The sequence below is a fragment of the Panthera pardus genome, unplaced genomic scaffold, assembly GCF_024362965.1.
Source record: "Panthera pardus isolate Hobbes unplaced genomic scaffold, ASM2436296v1 HiC_scaffold_24, whole genome shotgun sequence".
Lineage (NCBI taxonomy): Eukaryota > Metazoa > Chordata > Mammalia > Carnivora > Felidae > Panthera > Panthera pardus.
The window spans coordinates 25,348,827-25,372,541 of NW_026526810.1; the positions used below are offsets into that span (position 1 = coordinate 25,348,827).

Here is a 23,715-nt window from a genome sequence, read left to right on the forward strand (position 1 = left end):
CTTCTCTGCAGACCAGTGTTGGGTTGGGGGACGGGGTGTCAGAGTTCTCTACGGTTTACACTTCTCTCTCAGCGAGCTCTCCATCTGGCCAGCTGCCCTTGGCTGGCCTCTAGCCTCTGCACTGCAGAGATGCATGGAGTTGGCGAGTCTTCAGAGATCGGCTGGTTCCATCCTCTCTCATTAGTGGGGAAACTGAGAAAAGGATTATGAGAGGCAGGGACTTGTTTGGGGAACACAGCAAGTGAGAGATGGAGAGGGGACTAGAACCGAAGACTCGTGTGCCCCTGGCCTAGATTCCTTCTGCTGTGCAGCGTAAACTGCCTTCCCGTAACCACAACACTGACCTTCCTGACCAGTGGACACACTCAGGCCATGTCCTGTGTGGGGCTTTAGTGCCCAGCAGGCCGTGCTGCTCCCTGTTTCTCTGTCCCTGTCTCAAGCCTGGCTGAATTTCCCCTCCAGCTATCCCCTCTCAGCTATAGAGAGAGCTATCCCCTCACTACCCGCCCCCGCCGGCTTATGGCCTCATCTGCCCATGAAACTGGTCCGGATCATCAGCTCCCGTGTGGGGTGGGTCTGTCCATCCACCACACTGAGGGCTCCTTATGGTGGGACCAGTCCACACACGTCAGTATCCCCATAGCCCTCAGGCCAGGACCTGCATGTTAGTGGTCACAAGAATAATAATGGTGATGGTAACAGCCTGCATGTGCTGAGTATTTACACTGTGTAGCAGATTATGAATATCTCACTGAATTCTCCCAGAATCCTGTGAGGTGGGATTAATGTTCTCATTGTGCACATGAGAAAACAGGCTCAGAGAAGTTAAGTGATCTTTCCAAGGCCACACAGCCAGGTATTTAAACACTAGAATGCCTGACCTCCCTACCATATGCTATAGCCTGGCTCCTTGGTGTAGTCCCTGGATCAGCCGCCTCGGTGTCACTAGAGAGCCTATCAGCAATGCCGATTTCAGCCCCCACCCCATACCTAGTACATCCCAGTCTGTGTCTTGGTGAAAGCCCCAGGTGATTTGTGTGCATATTAAGGTTTGTGAAGCACTGTGCTGTATGATTGAAAGATCACAGAAGGGGAAGATTCCATCAGTTACAGCCCTCAGCTCACCTCTGCTTGGGGAATAGCGGAGTCTAGGCCTCGCTGTATGCTGAAAGGCTAGGGCCTCAGCCCCAGGACAGGGAGGGACTGCGCAAAGAGACGGGGGAATGGGTCTTCTTTGGGACTTCAAAAACAAAAACAAATTTTGTTCCTCAAGTCACATAGAAAAATTAGAAAATAAAAATGCGCCCAAATCCCAGCCAGCCACCCATAAACCAAGCACCAGATGCCCTTGGTGCCGAATCTGTTTTGGAGGCAGCCCCAGGCTGCCGGCTGAGGGAGCAGCTACCTGGGAGCCCTGTGATTCTGAGTCAGAGGGTTTGAGGTGGGTTAAAAATAGAGCCCTAGTGGCCAGAGGCTGGTGGGAGGAAGGGAGCAATTCATCTTTTACAGGGGGGAGACCCCCAAGTCAGGGTGGTTGGTCAAAAGAGTGGGCGGTGGGAATGGGGGTTTATGCCCTCAGACGCCAGACCTGTGGGCCCAGCCTGGCCCTGGTTGGTTGCCGGATGGCGGAGTTCCAGCCTGAGGGAGAGGGAGAGTCTACAATGCCAGCCCAGGGGCACAGGCAGGGAGCACCCCGCCCAACCCCCAGACAGGCTGCTGGCAGCTTCTTCCAGTAGGGGTGGGGTGGTGAGGGAGCTGGGCTGCACCGCCTCAGAGAATGACGAACAGGAGCCTGGACGGGGTGGGGAGCAGGGAAGGATTGGTTGAAGATCCAGTTTTTAAGGTTGGGAGGGAGAGAAGACAAGGAAGCCAGCTCGCCTGTGTGCGTGCCCACGTGTGTGCTGTGGGCGGGCACGTGGTCTCCTTTGCCTATCACACCTGCCCTTCAAATGGCCTCCCTCCCTCCTTCATCACTGCCCTCCTCCAAAAAATCTGCTCATCCTGACCTCCCCGTCTTGCTAACACATTTCCTGCGTGTTTACTCTGGCTGCCTAAGAGTTTCCCCCCGGGGACCCAGTGTGTCTGTCTCCTGACACACGCGAGGGGACTCCTCCCAGCATGGGGCATGGTCATCGGCTAAAGGCAGGCTTCAGAGTTTTGATCATAAAGGGAGTATTTGCCCACTTTTAAGAAAATAAAGAATCTAGAAATAGAACAGAATGTAGGAAATATAGAAAGGTGTGATGGAGAAAACAAAATCACTCATAATCCCACCACGTAGCAGTGATCAGCGTTAACATTTTAGGGTAGTTTTTTCATTTTTATTTTTGGCAGTCTTCCCCCCCCCCCCCCAACTGGCAACAGCCACCCATCTTTTTAGCAATAAGACAGTTTTACTGAGAGGCCACTGCCCCCCTCGCCCCACCACCCACCCCCAAGGGCCAGCTCTGTGTTCACATCTCAGAAAAGGAAGAGCAATCGTTTCTGCTCTCGGGGAGCATGTGGCGGGGCTGAGGACAGAAGACTCATGCTGGATCTGCAAGGTGGGGGCAACACAGGGGGATCCTAGGAGAAGATCCTAGGAGAAGCCTCCTTGCTGCTCTTGCCCTTCGCCCCCTCCCCTTGCCCACCCCCACCTCCTGGATCTCCGTGCTAGGCCTATTTGGGGAGGAGGGAGAATCCTTAAAATCCTCATGAGAGGCCATGCCCTTAATGAGGGGGTGTTCGACTACCAGCCGCCTGCGCTGGTCAGGCTGGAAATAGTCATGCCTACGTTGAAGCCACTGTGTCCCCCCACCAGCTCCTCCTGTCATCCCGTTCTGTCAGAAACCCCAACCCGCATGCGTCTCCTGGCCTCTCATTCACCTAGTCCCCCTTGCCCCCTCAACTCTGCCCTTCCTTCTCTGTGAATTTTCCACCATGGTTTTCAGCACCAGGTAGGGGGGCCATTCTCTGATGGATGTTCCTGGGAGTCTTGGAGTCTTCGGGGTTTGGACAGGATAAGTTCCACCCTGATCATCCGAGGCCCTGTGAAAGCCTCATGGGTCTCAGTGAGCTGCCATTTCACACAGCTTCTGCTGGGCCACCTGTCACTCAGCTTTGTTCCCCAAGGCATGCGTTCGTTCATTCATTCACCTATCCATTCACACATTCGTCAGGACCTACCATGCAAAAGGCCCTGAACGCCCTGTGCCAAGTTCTGAGAGGCGCATAGACCACGAGATGAAAACACACACCATTTCATCGTGGTGTGATAAACACTATGCTAGGGCAACACACGCAAGGGACACCTAACCAGATTTCGTAGGATACAAAGAAATGACGCCTCTGAGCCAAGGAGCCTGGGGTGGGCAGGGGCGGGGAGGAGAGACCCAGGCAGACGCCAGTGTGTAGGCAAGCCCTAGAGGACAGGAGGCGTAGTGTACGTGGGGCACTGAAAGCTGCTGGTATGTCTGGAGCAGAGCGACGAGAGGAGGAAGGGTCATGAGACACGGGGAGGAGGCAGAGTCCAGATCAGGATGGCCCCGGGGGGCAACGGTGAGGAACTTGGTTTAGCTGGGAGCGCAGAAGGCCTCTGGGCTTGGCAACACATGGAGAGTGGATTGGTGGCGGGATGTGGGCTCCACCCAGCGCCCAGGAGCCCAGTTAAGGAGCCACGGGATAGGCCAGGTGGTGTGCTGCTGAGACTCTCTGAGTGGGTGGTCGGTGGGTGAGGGAGATGGAGGGTGTCTCCCAGGTTTCTAGACCGAGCGTTTGGATGGCTGGAGGAACACGCGCTGGGAGCACGAGGGTTTGGAGGAAGCTGTTTCCTCATGCCTGGATGTGGCAAGAATGAGGTTCCTGCACAACATGCAGGTTTAAAGGGGTGGTTGGCAGGTGAACACGTGGGTGTGGAGCTTTAGAGAGAGGCCGAACAACGGAGGCCTTGGGAGTTGGTGAGGTCACCCTGGGACGGCGTGTAGAGAGAGAAGGGGCCGGGGCCCAGAGGAACAAAAGCACTTAAAGGTCTTGCAGAGGAAGAGGAGCCCCTTCAGGGGAAGGATAAAGAGAGGCCGAGAAAAGGGAGAAGGCCCAGCGGGGCGAGGGGCCTCCGCAGAGTGACCCGCAGCGAGGGTCAGCCAGGAACAGACCGCGAAGCACCCAGTGCTTTGGTCTGGGGGGCCGACAGGAGTGTGGGAAGTGAGGGAGAGGCGCCTCTTCCAGGAGGCTCATTTCTGAGGGGAGAAGAGATAAGGCAGCGGGGATCCGGAGTGGTTCCATTTTACTTTTTTTAATGAAGGGAGCTTAAAAGAACAAGCTGATGGGAAGGGATGGGTAGAGAGGGAGACCGAAGATACAGACAAGGGAGGGGTAACCTATGGGTCAGCATCCCTGGGGAGGGGGAGGGGATGGGTGTCAAGAGGCAGGTGGAGGAGTCACCGAAGCCTTTGGGACCGGAGGAGGGAGGTGGATGAGGGAGAGGCAAGCAGGGTAGGGGTCTGGCAGCAGAAAGAGAAAGGGGACATTCTGGTGGCTTCTCTTTTCTCTAAGAAGCAGAAGACGGTGTTCTCTGCTGAGATGGGCGGAAAAGTAGTTTCAGAGCTTTGAGGAGAGGAGGTGATTTGAAATGGCTGCTGGAGGAGCAGGGTGGCGGGTGTTTCCTAGGGTCTCCTGGAAGGCTGGGCTGGTGGAGGGGAAGGCCGGCTGAGTATGGAAGCCTTGATGAGGAAAGTGAGGCACAGGAGCCGAGGTGCTTAAATATTTAGTAGGACGGGTCTGAGGTGGTGGGGTTTTCTGCAGTTTCGTGAAGCACGAAAAGGGTGAATGGTGGTCCCGAGCCAGGGTGTGACCTTGTGAAGTGGGTACCAGAAGGACTGGGCGAGAAAGGTGGATGAGCTGGACCAGTATGTCTCAGGGGAGGAGAGGGGGCAGAGGGTTCTGTGACTCACGGTTCCTGGGACAGACACTAAGGAATAGACTTAGCATGACTGGCTAGGAGAGCTGGAGGGAAAGGGGGTTGGGGCGAGAGATGGAAGAACTGGGGACGGTGACATGGTCCATCCCACACTGCAGGAGCGGGTGACTGATGTGTGGTCATTAGAGTCAGGGCACCAAGCCACTGAGGAGCTGGGCGTTTGGGTTGATATACGGAGTAGAAGTCACCCAGGGCGATGGCAGGGTTTGGAGTGGAATGGGAGGTTGTGAACCAAGTGTCAGCACTGCCAGGGTCCCCGAGGGTGGCAGATGGATGTTGGCAGGATGGCCAGAAAATGACAGGATGCTCTCAAGATCTTGAAAACATTCCAGCGCCGGCAGGAAGTGGCACTTCGTGGAGCGGGGAGGATGCCGACCCCACCCCCGACGCTGAGGTGTGTGGCCCTGGGAGAGTGACGTCCTTAGGACACAGCGAAGGCTTGTTTAAGGGAAGCGCCGGAGGGGTCAGGAAGTAAAGAGGTGGAGGATGCAGGTGAAGAGAGCACAGGAGACAAGTTCAGTGAGGGGAGGAGAAGCAGAAGGAGGTACAGAGTTTGGGAGAGAGGAAAATACTACGAGCCAGATTGATATTTCTGTAGAGTAGTTAAAAGTGGGATTCTGGAGGCAGGCTCTTCGGGCTTCAATTCTTGACGCACCATCTATAGCAAACTTCTCAACTTGTGCCTTAGTCTCCTCATCTGTAAAATAGGCACAATCCTAGTATCTCCCTCGCGGAGTTTTTATGAGGATTAAATAAGATAATCCATATAAGGTATTCAGATGAGTGCCTGGCAAATAATAAGTCTCCAAAAAACACTGGCCCCTGGCCCCCTCCCGTTTCGTTGTCTTCACTGTCACGTGGGGCAGTCGTCTGTGCTGGGCCTGGAACACCAAGGGATGGCTTGGGAACCCAAGGGGTCTCCCCGCTGCCATCCCTGTCTCAGACACGAGGACTCCCGGATTTCTGGTTTCTGTGATTTGTTGGGAGGCAGAGAGGGGAGCCTGCTGAAAGGGGCAGGATGCGACAGCTGCTCCCAGGCACACAGCATGGCTACACAAACTTCCCGGAGGAGGAGGCAGTCAAACAGGGAAGGGATTTCACAAGCTGGGGGTTCAGGAGGCTGGGGTGGTTCTCAAGAGAAGGAGAAGTGAGAATGTGGATGGCGATAGAGCCAGGGGTCGGGTGTCTGGTGGCTACTGGGAAGGAAGCAGGAGAAGTAGGGCACAGGCGAGGCCAGATCTTGGAGCTTCAACTTTCTTCTGTAGTTGTGGGAGTCTGCTCAAGCTTGCAAGGAGTGATGTAATCATAATATTTGGGAAGATAACCCAGAGATCATGTGAGTTGGAAGGAAAGAGTGTGGAGGCTAGATTCAGGTAGGCAGCAGGGACATGGGTCCAGGTGAGGAGCAGTGAGGAACTGATCTAGAACAGAGCAGTCAGGGACAGATCCAGAAGCCATCGTAGAGGAAGCTGGACAAGACTTGTCACTGCATATGGGGCCTGCGGGAAAGAGAAAGCAGCTGAGGACAGCTTTGTGGTTTTAAGCCCAGGTGATTGAAATGCTGACTGTACCATTTAGTTCTGAGGAGGAAGATGCTGAGTTCAGCCTTGGACTTGGGTGCAGGAGCCAGCGGGCCCTCTAGGTGGCAGGTGGGAATGCAGGCCTGGCGCTAGGAGAGGTGTCTACACAGAGGGAGGGGGTAGAAGATGGGGCCCTGGGTGTGCCACTCACCGGGGAGAGAGCATGGGGACCCTGGCCTGCAGTCAGCATTGTCTGGGACAAGGCCCTTGCCCTCAGGGAGATGCAGCGTTCTAGGAGGTCCAAAGCCAGGGCTCAGGCTGGGCTGAGGCTCCATCAGTGAGAGGTTGGAGAAGCCTGGAAGAAGTAGCCCTTCAGATGAATCCTGAAGGATGGAAAAGAATGTAATGGGCAAAATGCTGACACTCTTTCTTCCAGCTGGCAGGAGTCCCAGGGAATGTATGCAAACATGTGTGTATGAGGGAAAAATTAACAGGAGCACATAGATGAAACGTGTGCAAAAATGTATTCAGGGGTGGGTGTGTGCATGTGCACGTGTGCAGGTATGTGCATGTGTGTGCATGTGCATGCATTTGTGTGCATGAGCATATGTGTTCACGGGCAAGCATGGGCATATGTGGGCAAGAGGAGGCTGAAGGAGGCCATCCCTGTTCGGCTTCTACTTCTCCTGCTCCCATTTTATTACCCCTCACTCCTCTCAGCCTCTAGGAAAGAAGAGGGCCCTTGGTCTGGTCCTTGAGTCTCTGCGTTCAGGATCAGGAGCCTCCTATCTTCGCTTCCCTCGGCTCCCTTGAGACCATCACCTTCCTCTCAGACCAAATGATGAAATGCTCCAGGTGTCAGTGTAAAAGGGCTGCTTGGCTTTTTGCCATCCCCCGTTCCTTCTGCACATGAGACCTCCTCCAAAGCTGGCCTTCGGGCCACATCCGCCTGCTGAGAGGCCACCTGCCTGCTTGGATGGCCAGGTGGGAAGGAAGGTCCAGGAATGAGGGAGGACAGGCCTGGGATCATGGGGCTGAAACCGCGGTGAGGTGTGTTGCTGGCCAGGGCTTCCTTTTATCTTTGAGAACACTGGGATACGGGAGGGTCCTCTGGCTTTGGAGAGAACAAGGCCTCTAATGCAGGCATGTGCCAACTCCAGCATGTCTGAGTCTGGCTGTCCATGACTTCCCTGCCAGGGCTTGCCACACGCTACCATGGAGTGTGTACCCTGGATTGTGGAATTTAATTATGCGTGACTCCAGGGGCAGTGAGGTGCTAGGGAAATAGGGGGCATCCAGCTCAAGGTTTTGGAAATGTTACTGTTCCTCCATGGACCTTAGTTTTCCCCTTTTACAGATTCACACAACTGTACCTGGTTGCTGATGACCAAGGTGCTTTTAATATTTGAAAGGTGTGCTACTTCCCCCACCTAGGAAGCACCTCAGAGGGCTCTGACATCAGGAGGATGGGTCTCCTCAAAACCTCTTCACAAGTCTCTCTTCTGCCTCTTTTTAAAATTTTCTTATTGAGGTTTAGCAGACATGCAATGTTATATTCCTTTCAGGTGTAGAACACAGTGATTCAACAATTCTATACATTATTCAGTGCTCACCACTATAAGTGTAGTCACCATCTGTCACCATATCTCTTCTCCTCTCTCGTCTACAAGAGAGGACCACACCTGCTGTGATAGGCTACCTCCCTAGTGTGATGCAGAGATGCCAGTAAGACTTGTTCCCTCCCTGCATCCCATTGAGGTGCCTAAAATCCTAAGCAGTCAGGCTCTCAAGTCCCCCAGACCTCTCTGAATCTCATTCTTTTCCTCACTAGCTGTGTGGTCTTAGGTAGATATTTCTCTCTGAGCCTCAGTGTCATCATCTGCAAAATACAGATGTTAACAGCCACCTCAGTGCTGGTGTGGATTAAATGAAGTAATGCATGGAAAGCACAAAGGAAGCGCTTGATACATGTAAAATGTTTTGGAGGCTTTATGAATTCAGTCACTAAGGAGCCCCCGTAACAAAGCCCAGGGACATTAAGGAATCACTTGAGATGCTTCTAATCACTGGGGTTGGCAAGAAGAGGGGCCCAGGGAGCAGAGGATGCAGTGGGGAGGCTGTTGCAAACCGCCCCTGGCTGGACCAACAGAATGGGGCTCGCTGGCGCTGGGAGCTGTCCGTGGTGCTGAACCATTTCCTCACCCCTCGTCCAGCCCTGCTTTTGGATGTCTGTGGAATCATCTTGCAAGAGTAAGGAGAGGTCGTCTCTAAGGCCAAGGACAGGTTCCAAAGACCAGATCCTCCAGGAACACTTTCTGGCCTCGCCCTTCTGGGCCACCAGGAGTTCACCTTCTCAGCTGCATGGGCTGCTGCCTGGGATGGTTTCTTACATCATTGCTCAACTTGTCTTCTAACTAAGCCTTGTGCTCTGTCTGACTGGACCATGAGCTCCCTGAGGTCAGGGCATCTGTCTGCCAAGGTAGATTGGTTCTGTTGTCTGACCGTTCACAGAATATTGTGGTCCTTGACTTCCACTCCTGGATTCTCCCAGAATCATTCTAAGCTCCCTTCGACCCCCACCCCCAAGTAGATGCTTTGCTTTGGCTCTTCCTTGGAAGATTTCATCTTCCTCCCTCACCTCCCTCACCTCTTTCCTGTGAATTTGTTGCCTCACTTAGTGATACAGATAGGCATAGGCCAGAGCATTTTACAAACATCAATTCATTTCATTCTTACAACAATTCTGCCAGTTTGGTACTGTTATTATCCTCATTGAGCAGACAAGGAAACTGAAGCATCGAGAGATTAAGTGACTTGCTAGTAAATGATGGAACCAGGAGTTGAACCCAGGTTGGCTGGCTCTGAAAGCCTTTCTTCCCACTATATTATGCTGCCTTTTGGGTAGTTCTGTGATGCTTCAGGATAGTGGTTTGTGGGGAGGAATGCTCCAGTATTCCGACCCCAGCCCAGATCAGGCACCAGAAATATCCCTTAGCATCTGGAAACTCACGATTGAAATAATTAGTCAGAATGCAAGGAAATGGTTGTTTTTCCCTCATGTAATTTGGTTTTATGAAGACCACTAAATGCAAACATTCTCCTGTTAATTACTGTCTCAAATTTGGTCTGTAATTGAGGGAACTAGAGCTGGGAAAAGTGTAGAAACCCGCTGGAGTGGCAGGCCTGCCCGAGTCAGCACTCCCAGCCGCTTTGCGCCCGCTCTGTTAATTTTAGAAACTCTTCTAGCCTGGGTGTATTATTAGCTTTATGTACAGAGGGCCACAAGGCCCTCAGTAGTCTCTCTATGCCAGTTTTGTTTTGTTTTGTTTTTTCCAAGAGATTAAATGAAAAGGAATGGTGGCCATGTGTATATAGGGGTGTTTCCATACTGTGTGTGTGAATGGGGATACCTGTTTGTGGCTTCTAATGAGCATCTGCAGCTGTCTTTGAATGACATGCATGAGGCTGTGTAGAGAGTATACACAGCTCAGGAACACCCCGTAGAAGCTGAAACCATTCTCTTGGGGCCCACGAGTCATTAGCAGGATGTGCTGTATTCTGTGTAGTGGGTGTGATGACTGGGGTGGGTTCTTAGGTCATAGATTGGGTTCTCCCAGATGGCATAGGGGTATTGGGGCTGGAGAAAGGGTGGTGGGCTGTAGAGCAAGGAAGGAGCTGAAGTTGACCTCTTGGCACTAGCCTTAGAATGAGAATATTTAGCCTGAGAGGCTCCTGACTTGAAGTCTTTTCTTGAGGCCCTAAATGGCATGGCTTTCAAAAGAGCTCTCCAAAGCTGCCTTTCCAGAAGCTGTGCTTCCCTGAGCTGTGTGTTGTGGGACAGCTGTCTTGCCCACCTTTAGTGAAGCAGGCCCTACCCTCTCCTTGACTCATAGCACCATTTTGCATTTGGCAAAGGAAACATTTTGCTGGGAAGTAATATTTTTCCAAACCTGGAACTCTTCTGGCAGGAGCACTTTGGACCCTCTGAAGACTCGAGGAAAGCTTGTCTTTTTGTCTCCTACTCCCTCCTGGCTTTTGTGTAGTTGAGAATTAAAGATGCCTGAAAGGTTATTTCTCTTGGGGGAGAACATGCTTATTTCTTCCTGACTTAATACCTTTATCTATCATCGTGTAACTGTCTAAATTAATAGCAGAGGGAAATAGCTGGGCAGTGCAAGTGTTAGATCTTGGGGCCAGCCCTAGGGTGGTTGGTATTCGGGCAGGGTCCCTGGGATTGATTGATCACACCTTCTGGACATGGGTCTGTGCCTATCTGTGCTGTCTGCACACTCCAAAGGGGCTCCTGATGAGCCAGGTGGCTTCACCCTGAGGGGCCCTCCCCACCTCCCACAGGAAACACTTGCAGTTGCTTTGACGCATTAGGAGAAATGATACTCTAAAGCCCCCACTGATCTCACTCCATTGCATCGAGTGGCACCTCACTGGTACCTGAAATCCCCTTATTAACACTTCCTGCCCTTGAAGATTTCACTGTCCTTCCCTAACCCTAGGATGCAAACCTCTGAGAAGAGAGATGGTCAGACATTTTCTGGCAATAAGAAATAGCCTAAAGGGGGACCCCAGAAAGTCAGTGTGGATGAGGGCCAGTTCAGAATTATAGAACAAAGCATTGAGGCTCCATCCCTGATTGCACAGTGAAGAAATGGGGCCCAGAGCAGGGAGGCCACCTGCTTGTTGTCACACAGCATGTCAATGACAGAGCTGGGACTGGATCCCAAGCATCCTTCCACCCAGACACTTGCTGTGTGTCTGGACCTCCCCTGCTCTCTGGTCACGGTCTGTAGCATGTCTGCCTGCCAGCCTGTCTCAGACCACAGCTGACCCTCAGGGAGAATGGAGCAGCTAAGCCTGAGCCTGGGGTGTTGTGGGGCGAGCTACTCCTGCTGCTAAAATAGCTTTGCACTTCTCTCTGGACATCATCGTTGTGGTTTGCTTTTCAGCCTGAATCCCACTGGGGAGTGGGGATGGGGTCAGGGGAGCAGACAGAGGGGCAGGCAGAGGGTATCCTTAGTGAAGGAAGAGCCTTTCTATGCCAATCTCCATATCTTCCCCTGGTACCCATGTGCATTTCTCACCCAGTGACTCAGAACCTCCCGAGACTTCCTTCTTCAATGTTTGCTGTCCCTTGGAGTTTTCTCCCATAGTCTGTAACTCATTCTGTCTGTCCTCCTGGCGACTGACCCCTGTGTCTCTGGGCAGATTTTATTGGGACCTGACCATGCTGCTGCTGATGGTTGGAAACCTAATCATCATTCCCGTGGGCATCACCTTCTTCAAGGATGAGAACACCACACCCTGGATCGTCTTCAATGTGGTGTCGGACACGTTCTTCCTCATCGACTTGGTCCTCAACTTCCGCACAGGGATTGTGGTGGAGGACAACACAGAGATCATCCTGGATCCGCAGCGGATTAAGATGAAGTACCTCAAAAGCTGGTTCGTGGTAGATTTCATCTCGTCCATCCCTGTGGACTACATTTTCCTCATCGTGGAGACACGCATTGACTCAGAGGTCTATAAGACTGCCCGGGCCTTGCGCATTGTCCGCTTCACCAAGATCCTCAGCCTCCTGCGCCTCTTGCGTCTCTCCCGCCTCATTCGATATATTCATCAGTGGGAAGAGGTGAGTGGTCAGACCCAAACATCTTGGGGGAAGGGGTATCTTACCCCCAGGGGGAGTAAGGGGCCCCCAGGTAATCTCAGATAGTTGGATTTGGGCTGTCAGATTGTAGCAGGCACATCTGCTCCGAGAGGACAAATAGTAGTAATTTCTTGACCTCTTATGTGCTGGATACTGTAAAACTCACTTTACAGGCAGTATCCCATTGAAGTCTCTAACAACTGTAGAGAGTATCATATAGGTACATCGTTTTTTACATAAGGAAACCGAGAGGCAGAAAGTTTAAGGGATTTATATCAAGTCACAGAATCAGTAATTGATGAACCTGGATTCCAAAGCCTGCACTGTTAACCATTGGACTATATTGTAGGAAATGCAAACTCATGAGCTGGCAGGGGCCAGGCAGGGAACGCGAATGGGTGAAAAGGGCCAGCTGAAGGCAGTAGAGAGTGTGGTAGACTGGGGAAAACTGAAGAAAACATTTTCTGTCTGCCTCTACTCTGCTCTGGCCACTTGTTGCCAAGTGAGAAAGGGCCCAGGGTTGCTAGATCTATAGGTTGACCATGGGATGCAGAAATCTGGATTTTTGTGCAAATTTTGTAGGCAACTCTATTAGGTATCCTGGGAGTTCTTCTGGAGCAGACCCTGAGGTGAGGATTTGCATGAAAGTGGCTTTTCTCTCAGTGGGGTTGAGGTGGGGAGTGTTTCCAGGAATCATCTGGTGGGGGACTAAGGAAGAGGGACACACGAAAGAAGGAAGGAGGCCAAACAAGGGTGACATCAAGCAAAGTCCCATGGGGAGTTCTGGGGACAGCATACCTCACACCTCTTACCTCACACCTCTGAGTTGTCCCAGTCAGGGCAAAGAAGTTGGAGTTTTTATATCCCCTTGCCTGTCTGTCATTAGTTCAGGGTACTTCCTGCGCTCAGTGCTAGCAGGCGAAGCGGCTTCCAGCAGCCTGGGGCAGGTCTCCGACAAAGAGCCGCAGGTGCTAGCCACAGGGAGTGAAAAGCTCCGAGGAGACTGGAGTTGTGTGTGCACAAACTGTAAAGGGATCCTAGGGGCTGTGGGCAGAGCACTGGCTACAGAAACTAAATAAAAAATTGTAAAAGGACTGGGTGTAAAAAAACACTGTTCTGAACAAACCTAACTCAGCCATGGGCTGAATGCAGTCATCTGTGGGAAGGACAAGAGGAGGGCTATGGGCTGGCGTTTGAGAAAAAGCAGGTGACCTTGCAAGCGCTTCTGTCTGTGTCTGCCACCATCCACCTTACACCTTTTGGCGGCGGCGGCAGGCAGACCAGCCTGGAAGTGTCAGGGCGGAGGTAGGCATACTCTGTGAGGCTGCCCACCTTGGGGTCTGGAGCAGGCTGTAGCCTGGGGAAGCTTCTACAGAGATGTATTTTTTTTGCCGTGGCTCACTGCTGGTCTTCTGGTCTCCAGGACCCCTCTGCTTGGTTGGACAGAAGTTCCTATGCTCAGGACACAAAGCCCCCACCCCACCCCACCCCAGCAACAGCCTGGGCCCTGGGCAAATAGCACACATGGCTGATGGTTAGGGCACTGGCAGATTGAGGTCGGGGGTGTCATGAACACCTGTGCTGCAGAAGTGCCTACACCGGCCTGGCAGCATCCCTGCATGGCAGAAATTTTCCTTGCCTAGGAAAATTTGCATTATTCCTGCTGACAGAGGAGGGGCAATGACTTGCCCAAGGTCATGCGGCAGGCCTCTGGAAGAGCTGGAGCAGAACCCAGTTAGCTCTCTTGACTCCCAGCAATGAGAAGTCTGGTGCAGTGAACGGCCACAGGGCTTTACACTTCTCAGACCTGAATGAAGATCCTGGCTCCACACTGCCTGGCTCTGTGACCTTGGTGCCACCTTGCCTCCCTGAGCCTCAATCTCTTATCTGCAAAGTGGGTCTAATCCTCACTGGATTGCCTTGAGAATTAAATGGGATGATATTTACCAAATGCTTAGCACAAAGCCTGGTGAACTATCTGATAAATGCCCCTCCCCAATCACTTGTCTTAATGATCCTCTATACCTCTATGGGAGGGGTTGCTTTTCTCAAATACTTTCTAACCCTTATCTTATTGGCTCGCCAAACCTATCTGGCAAGGCAAGCCAGGCAAGATTTATTATTCCTGTTTGTCAGCGAGGACAGGGGTCAGAAGAGTCAGCTGCCCCAGTGTTAGGGTCTTGGACCTGGGCCTCCTGATTCCGGGTTCCATGCACTCCCTGCGTTCTTAGGTCACCTGAATGCGGGGTGACTTTGATTCTGTTACCTGTCCCTCTGTTAGGGATGACTCCCAGCCGAGATTGGGAAGGCAGGCAGCGGAGCAGGTCGATGGGTGGCGTGAGGGGTTCTGTGTGACAGGTCGGGTTTGAGGTAACCATGGGACATCCAGCTATGGAGAGATGTTGGCATGTGGGGCTGAGCTCAGGCCTGACAGGGGACAGTGCCGGGCAGGGGGAGGGGATGGTGGCTGGGCCCCTTTGAGTGGCTGCGGAGGAAGAATGGAAGCATATTTCCTAGAATGCCCTAACAGGCTCGTCCAAGTCGAAATACTGGACCACGCTGGTTCCCTCAGTCCCTAAGACACCACCACACCCCGACCTTCTGTTTGTCTTGAACTTACAGCTAAACTGTCATTAAAAGCAGAGAAATAGCCACTCTTTGCCTTCTCTGGCATTGGTTCATGTCTCCAGGCCCCTGCCCCCTGGAAGCCATCCTTGCTCCTTCCTCATGCCTGGGCCCTGAGGGCCATGATATCTGGGGAGAAGTGGCAGAATGGCCAGGGGCTCAGCAGGATGAGCCTGAGAATAGAAACTAAGTGCTTCTTTACTGTCCCTGCACCATGCGTCCTGGGAGCTCTGTCCAGGGCTTCTGTCCCTGCTGCCTCTCTGGGCTATCCAGAACTGGTCAGGCAGGCTCTTGCCCTGGCCCTTTCCTGGGGCAGACAGAGGCCCCAGGAGGCCTCAGGTCAGGGCTCTGAACTAGAAGCTGGTACTCAATCTTGTGGGTAGAAGGGAGATCCCAGGAGGCCAGATGGATGACTCCCCACCCCCTCCACATACACTGTTATCTTGCCTATCAGCTGGGGAGGAAATTGCTTTGAGCTGGCTTCTGCCGGGCACACCGCCCAACCAAGGGCTCCCATTGGACCCCTGGGATTGAATTGGGTTTTCCCAGCTGGTCCCAGAAACCCTGTCTCCACATCCTCAATAGCCTGCCCCAGTCCTGGGGCTTCTAGCCTCAACTTGGCCTGGAGGCAAGAGCAGGAAGACCCTTGAGGTCCCAGGTCTACATGAAACATGGGAAAGGAGGTATTTGGTAGAGAAAACCCTGCTCTGTCTCCTCCTCTAACTCCATATGTGACTCTCTTTCCTTTTCTAGGCTTCACTTTCCCCAACCGTCAGGTGTGCTCTGATAGTCTAGGAGGTGGGAGCTTGGTCCCCACTCCAGCCTCTGTCGGCAAGGATCGTGTTAGCTGATCCTGAGGACATGGTCTTCAGCCCCGGGTGGCAGGTAGAATGGTAGCCACCTGTGAAGAGGAAATAACCCCTGGTGAAGCTGTAAGATGCTAGACTCCTGACCCCCAGGCTTCAGCCCCCCATCAGACAGTTCTCTAGTGGTATTAGCAGGTGTTGGGAGTTAGGGGAGGGGGAGGTCCTGGCAGATGACAGCCACCCTCTCAGAGGATGCCAGCCTCTGCCTCCATCCCAGGCGATCTAGGTCAGCATCCTCCACCCAAGCCTCTCCCAGCCAAGCCTCTTCCCTCCCTCTGAGGTGTGAGCTTGTTACAGGCACAGAGGCTATTGTTAGAAACCTTGGTCGCCCCCCCTCCGGATGTTCCCCTGCAGGCCCTGCACCCCAGCAGCCCATCCCAGAATCCTCTTCTTTCTGTCAGGAGCGGGGAAGCCATCCTGGGGAGGAAGGCTGGAGGCAGGAGGCTGGGCCGAGGCCGAGCCTCCTGATGAGTCTCCTCTCCCATGGGCCTCAATTTTTCTATCTTCTGGAATCAAGGAGTGGTCCTCGGGGCAGGGGGTTGGCCCTCTCTATGCGCCCCAGGAAGGGGCTCAGCATGACCCTCAGTTTGGGCACCTCCAGGCTCTTCCCGGGATACACATGCAGCAGCCATCCTCTCAGGCCTGGGATTGCTGACCTCAGTGTGGCCACTGGTCCCTGCGACACAAGGAGAAGTTATTCTTTTTCCCTGAGGAGAAGACGAGTCCCTGGGAGGGAACTCAACTAGGCCCCAAGAAGAGGCCTTGGCAGAAACTCCAGTTTCTGGTCTCTCCCCAGGACTGAGAAATCAACTCTGTCTTTGAAGGCTGGGGAAGAGAGGGAAGGAAAGGAACCAACATGCATTTAGTACCTACTGTGTACCAGCTGTGGACATCATCTCTCCTTATCCCCAAGACAGCCCTGGGAGCTGGCAGTTATTGACCCATTGCACAGATAAGGAAACTCATCTGTGATGAGAAGGGGTTGGCTGAGGTAGAGGACATGTCGCTCTGTCTCCACACTGTGGCCAGAAGATACGGAGCCTCCCCCAAGTGCCCTGCGGGGCACAGAGAGCAAGCTGCCCAGGCTGCCCACCCAGCAAGCCTTGCAGGGCCTGGAAATGAAGTACTCAACCCCCACGGTCAGAACCAACATCGTAAACGGGGGTTTTAATGAGGTACAAAGAGCAAAACAAATATTTGTGTAGTGCAGCTGACTTGCGGGTGGCCTGTGGCTCCAGCCCACAGCAGGGACACACAAGTGTTCAGCAGCCTCTCCCAGCAACGTCCAGCCTTCCTCTCGGCAACCACACCTGGGTGCCGTAGTGTCGGGGCCGGGGCGAGTGACCTCACCACCTGGGTGCCCTCCTAGCCTGAATGGATGTACCCCCGACCCAACTCTTGGCAGGAAGCTCAGATTTTGCCACGTTGGTGCAGTCAGCCACAATACCCCTCACCCCACCGAAAACTCCCACCCTCCCACCGCTTCCCAGCACCCTCCCTGCCTCCCCATGGGCCTTCCCTACATCCACATGCTTCTTCAGCCTGACACTGGCACCACCACCACCACTGTGCTCTGTGCAGGACACATGAGCCTGTGCCCACCTGCAGGAAAAGGCACGATTTTCTTCCCGCAAGGTCAGAGGCAGGCTGCACCTGCCCAGAGTGGGGCCTTTCCCTAACACCACCATATACACGTGTGGCAGCCCTGATCGCAATCATCCCATCACTGTCATCATCACCTTCACCTTTACCCTTGTCACTAAGCACTTCTCAGTTCCTGAGGTCATACCATGTGTTCTGCCATATTCGTTGCTGAGGTCGCGATAAAGCCAAAGCTAGACAAGCACCTGATCCTGGAAGAAAATTTGCCACGAAGGAACAAAAAACATAGATGATGCCAAAGGAAAAGAAAGTACTGCATTAAAACGTGCCAACCCTGATACTTCTGTCTCTAAGGCCCAGAGTGATTCATGTAGAGGAAAGTTTACAGGGGCTGCCCCAGTCTGGGATGCTTTCTTTCTTTCTTTTTTTTCTTTTTCTTTTTCTTTTCTTTTTCCTTTTCTTTTCTTTTCTCTTCTTTTCTTTTTCTTTCTTTTTTTTTTTTTTGAGCGAGAGAGAGAGGGAGGAGAAGTGGGGGAGGGGCAGAGGGAGAGAGAGGATCATGGAGCCCAATGTGGGACTTGATCCCATGACCATGAGATCATGACCTGAGCCGAAATCAAGAACTGGCGGCCTAACCGACTGAGCCACCCAGGCACCCCTGGGACGCTTTCTAAAAGGGGTCCAAGGCTTCCTTCAGCTCAAGTACTGTTTTATATACCACATACTATATAGTCTATACTCTGCAGCATATACTACATAGTACTCTATCCCCTAGACACCGTAGGTACCGTCCAGCTCAGGCTGTCATAACAGAATACCGCAGACGTCAGGGCTTAAACAACAAACAGTGATTTCCTGAAGTTCTGGAGGTTGGAGAGCAGACCAGGGTGCCAGTGTGGTTGGGTTCTGCCTAAGGCCCTCGTCCTGGTTTGTGGATGGTCACCTTCTTGCTATGTCCTCACAGGGTGGAGAGAGATCCTCCTTCTCATGTCTCTTCTTCTAAGGGCCCTGACCCCATTCATAAGGGTGCCACTTTAAGGACCTAATCACCTTCGAAAGACCCCATCGCAGTGGGGATTCGGGCCTCAACATATGAATTTCACAGGGACACAGACATCTAGTCTGTAGCAGCTGGGAAATGAAGGAGCTTCGTAATAATGACCCCACCTGTGTTGTGTTCAGGGCCCAAAGGACTTTCTTAGCCAGTTTAATTTCTCTAGCAACCTTGAGCAATGGGGGGCAGATGCCTGGCTCGTCTTAGCTGAGGGGAGGCTAAGATGTGGTGGGAGGTGAGGGCAGGTGCTGGCCATTTCTGAGACTGGATGGTCCCATGTCACTTGCCAGCCTCTGAGTCTGGAGAGCTGGTGGCATCCTGGTCAACTGAGACTTTGAAAGTTTAGTGACTTGCCCAAGGTCATAGAGCTGTTGTATTCACCTAAGCACGGAAGGGCCGGGAGGGGCATCTCCCCTCAGAGCCCAGGATGTGGTGCTGGTATTCAGGAGCTGCAGGGAACGGTGGGGAGAGGCTGAGGAGCTTCCTGGGCTCGGGATCCAGGTCCCAGGGCACAGCTGGCAGTGGACCGATGGCCAGAGGCACCGGTGTCGTGCTCAGGCCTGCTCCACCTCCGAGACCCCAGTCCCAAGCCGCCCTGCCTGGTCACTAGTGCCTGCCACTCCTTACGCTAATGTATCAGTTTGGCTGGGAGCTGGCACACTGAGGACCGGGGGCCGGTTTGGGGCCCCCGTGGGGCCAGGCTGCAGCACACACGGCTCCGTCTGTGCACTGGGCTGCGGAGGCGAGATGCCGGGGTGTTCCGGCTAGCCCTGGGTCCTGCTTGTGTGAATCCAGCCACATCCCTCAGCCACTTGGGGTCTGAGTTGTCTCACCTGCCAAACAGAGCCACCGAAAACAGTCCCTCCCTCACCAGGCCAACCTACTAATCTGCAGGCAGCCCTGGTATCTTCAGATAATGCTTCTTCCGCTGCCGCCATGACTTTGGCAAATCCCTTTACTTCTCTGAGCCTTGGTGTAAAATGGATTAATGATATTTTCAGCAAAGGGTGAGTTTAAGTGAGGTGGTGGCTGTGGGACCACGTGCCCACACTCAGGTGTCGTGTCACTGTCCCTCTGTCACCGGGGCCATGGGGGTGGTGCGGCACCACCCTCCACCAGCCGTTCCAAGGTCCGCTTCCTCCTGAAAAGGCTCCACAGCCTTTCAGCTGGAATATCCAGAGTCATGCGACTAAAGGAGCCACGGGCGGGCACAACCCTGGAGATGAGGGACAAGTAGGATTCATGTTTGGCTTTTCAGAACCTAGACCCAAACTAGGCCCACATTTCAGAAGGGGAAACTGAGGTCGCTAGTATCAGAATATCCTGCCGCCAGCTACCAAAGTCTACCCCATGCTGCCCCCAGAGCCTCCCAGGCCAGAGGCAAGGCCAGAACTTCCTGAGACCTCCCCCCTGACTTCCTTCCATCTCTCCGTCCCCTCACTGCCCTGTCAGCATGGTGAGCCCTGTTGAAACCAGACGAAGCAGCAGCTCTGGAAGGAGGGTGGTGGGCGGGGGGTGCTGGGCTGATGTGCCCACCCTGGCCCCGCCCACCCATGCTTCAGCCTCTCACTAGAAGCCATGAGAGTGGGGATGCATGGGTGCCACTGGGCTGGGGTTGAGGGGGCTGTACTTTATTTTGTTTTTATGTTTTTTAATTTAATCTATTTTTGAGGGGGGGAGAGAGAGAGAATGAGTGGGGGAGAGAGAAAGAGAGAGAGGGGAAGAGAGGAATCCCAAGCAGGCTCCGCATTATTAGCGCAGAGCCTGGTGAGGGGCTCGAACCCACGAACTGTGAGATCCTGACCTGAGCTGAAATCCAGAGTCGGACGCTTAACTGACTGAGCCACCCAGGCGGAGAGTGCTGTGCTTTATTAAACCATACAGGAGAGCATTACTACGACCACATATTAACTAATCATAAAGATTAATTATTAACCACTTATCAATTAATAATGGTTTGCAATTTATAGAACACTTCTATAGCCAGTACCAAGCACTTTATATGTATAATTTAATCCTTTTGACAATCCATCCAGGTAAGAATTTTTATTGCCATTTTCCAGATGAGAAGGCATGTTCAGAGAGGTTCAGGGACTTTCTCAAGGTCACACAGCTAGGAATGGGGTGGAAGTGGGCCTGGGATCAAGGTCTGTGTGAACTTGGAGTGTCTGTGCTGCTTCTCCTTCAGTTCCGTGGCTGTCTTAAGCAGAGCCCACTGCCCCTGGTAGGTCCTCAGCGTCTAGTGGTAGATTTAGGGAAGCACCATGCCCCTGGCCAGACTGCAGACTCTGGTCCCCGGAGGAGGCTCACGCTGGCTCTGGCTTTCTCCCTGTTGTCTTCACGGCCTAGGCAAGCAGATGAAGCAGCTTCTCTGCACCCTTTGGGGTCTATGGGGCTCTGGATGCCCTCCCTTCGCATATCGGCCTGGATAGCTGAACTTCCCGTGGGAGGCCCCCACAACCCAGGAGGCATCCCTCTGGGGCCCTACAGCCTGCCGTGTGCTTCCGGCTCCCCGCCTGACACCTTCCCACCCTTGCCACAGCCTGCACCTGCACCCAGCCCGGTGCTCTGCCAAGTCCACGTGGAGCGGCGCCCACAAGCAGCTGCAGGGGCGAGCTGAGACCCCTCCTGACCGCCCACCTATCCAGGCCAATTTCTTGCCCTCTGCCTGCAGATCTTCCACATGACCTACGACCTGGCCAGCGCTGTGGTGCGCATAGTAAATCTCATCGGCATGATGCTCCTGCTCTGCCACTGGGACGGCTGCCTGCAGTTCCTGGTGCCCATGCTGCAGGACTTCCCCGACGACTGCTGGGTGTCCATCAACAACATGGTGGTGAGCGTGCGGCTCAGCTTTCCCGCTGGGCGTTGGGAAGAGGGGAGCCAGCGAGGCACAGGTGGGCAGAGTAGGTCTAGGGCTTGGGACTCCCGAGCCCCCACACGTAGGATCCTGGGGCGCCAGCCTGGTGCCCAAGGGCGCATGGATCTAGCCGGTATCCATCTGTCCCAGAGCGCTGGGCTGCGTGAGGTTACCTGTGCCTTCTTACAGCATCCAGTGTGGCTGGGAGCTTCGTGTTCGTCCCAACTTCACCCAGGGAGACGAAACCTTGGCCTTTCTCAGACTATATCAAAAGTGGCAAAGCTGGGCTGGGGGCTCCTGTCCTACCTCTGCTCCCCAGAGGCAGACTAGTCCTAAAAGCGGAACCCAAGAAAAGAGAAACCTATGAAGGGCGCTGTTGGCAATGCCCGGACTCCCAGATCACACAGGGCCTCCTTCTGCTCCAGCAGCTGAGCTGGGCTGTCCCCTGCCCCCCATTCCTCCCCCGCCGCCAGATACACACCTGCTGCTCATAGGTGGGGTCCTCAGCTGGGAAGACTTACCACCTCCCTACCACCAACCCTGTGGTGGGTGAGGGAAGATGGAATTGGGGCTGGGAAGCCATAGCGTAGAGTCAGTCCCCCAGCCTCCCATGGACAGATTGGGCACCAGGTGGGGTGGGGACCCCCTGGACCTGTGAGCATTTCTGTGGGTCTGGCGAACCCCTGCCTCCCTCCTCCAGTCAGTTGGTTTGGTCTGTTGGCAAATCCCCAGGGCCCCAGGGGACAAAAAACCAGCTTTGAAAGAGGTGAAAGAGACCCTGAGGCATCTTTCAGCATCAAATAGGCCTTTACAAAACAGCCTTTTGATGAGCTAAGTGTAAATGAATCGGCCATATGGATTGAATTTCCTGGTCCCCAGAGGTTCTGCAGTAAGGCCAGAAGCCCTGACTGAGAGGCAGCTGGGGGCCACCCCGGTTCCCCAGGCCCGGACCACAGGCCAGCACCCCTGGATCAGCCCCGCTGACCTCCCAACCTGGTCTGGACTGAGAACCACCAGACCAGCTCGGCTTTGTCTAGGACCGTTCTGAGTGACCTTGAACACGGCACGCAGCTCCTGTGCCTTTCTCTGGGTGCTAAGAACAGCCTGGTGACCGTGGAAGGGTTTGGGGCTCTGGGCAGGGGCTCTGTGGGTTCCGCACTAGGTCGTGCACACTGTTGCTCACACACTCCCTGTGTGAACAGGGAGGCGCTGGGGAGCTGGCAGGTGCTGGGGTTCATCTGGCAGCTTCCTCTTTTGGGACAGTTTCCTCTGTGTGAGGGTGACAGGCCCACACATGCACTCAATTCAGGAGATGGCCCTTCTGCGCCCAGCATTCCCACACAGAGACTTCCTTGAGACACTGGCTGGCTTTGGAGACAAAAATAGCCAAGAGCCTCTCTCGCTCCCTTTCTCCCTTCTCCTGCCCCCAAGCATTGTGTGTTCCAGACAGTCCACCTCCCGATGGGGGAGGACAACTAGTGGCCTCAGCCCTGGACTGATTCTGGCGGGGCTCACCCAGGAGGCGAGTTAGCTCCGCGGCGCCTAAACTTTGCTCACCCAAAACGAGGGCAGTGTTTTTGGCTCAGGCTGCCAGAGCTTGTCCCCCCAGGGGAAGTGTATCTGGTTTTATAATTGAGGTCAGTGGGGAAATGGGCTTCATTTGGCAGTCATTTGGTTGGGGGATAGGGCTATTTCAGCTAGCAGAGGACAGCAGGGTGGCTCGGCCTGGAGCCTTGGGCTGCTGGGTGGGGGAGAGGCTCCAGGCTGCCCCATGGGGGCTGAGAGGCTGGCTCCCCTCCCTTTGCTGGGGCTGCCGGTCTGATCCCTGTCCCTGATAGCAAGGGAAAGGCCCAAGTCGGGGACTCACTGTCACCACAGGTTGCCAGCGTGGACCTCCTGTCCCTCACCCAAGGCTTTCAGCCAACAGCCAGGTTGGAAGCCCAGGGCTCACACACTGGGAAAGAGTTAGGTTGACGAGCAGAAGGTGGCAAGGATCTTTCTAGGTGCTAATGAGAGGACGGGCCATTCACTACCCACCCCACAATCTGTCCACAGAACAACTCCTGGGGAAAGCAGTATTCCTATGCCCTCTTCAAGGCCATGAGCCACATGCTGTGCATTGGGTACGGACGGCAGGCACCTGTAGGCATGTCGGACGTCTGGCTCACCATGCTCAGCATGATTGTGGGCGCCACCTGCTACGCCATGTTCATCGGCCACGCCACCGCCCTCATCCAGTCCCTGGACTCCTCCCGGCGCCAGTACCAGGAAAAGGTAGGTCAGAAAGCTGTGGTTCATCCTGGGCGCTCTTGAGAGAACCTAACCATTGGTTCCCAGGGAGCACAGGCTGGCAGCCAGTGGGTCCCCACCAGGCCCCCCACGTGTTCTGTCCTCTACCATCATCTGGCTTTGCCTGTTAACTTTTTAGTTTGCTTCCTGTTCGTGGAACAAATTCCTACAATAAACAACCCCGCACATTGTTTCCGGTTGCCAAATCCATATCTCAGCCCATTAAATTGACGTTCACCAGTGCCCTCTGCGTTGCTAAAGCCAATAGCTCCTTTGGGTCCTC

General features: G+C 53.9%; 1 protein-coding gene across 1 annotated transcript in view; it reads left to right on the forward strand.

Moving 5' to 3' along the window:
* HCN4 (hyperpolarization activated cyclic nucleotide gated potassium channel 4) overlaps window positions 1-23,715 on the forward strand; it is a 43,932-nt gene that overhangs the window by 12,989 nt on the left and 7,228 nt on the right. Inside the window, exons 2-4 of the mRNA XM_019441523.2 lie at window positions 11,695-12,118; window positions 20,958-21,119; window positions 23,199-23,417. Of these exons, the coding sequence (XP_019297068.2) occupies window positions 11,695-12,118; window positions 20,958-21,119; window positions 23,199-23,417 (805 nt within the window). The remainder of the gene's footprint in view (window positions 1-11,694; window positions 12,119-20,957; window positions 21,120-23,198; window positions 23,418-23,715) is intronic.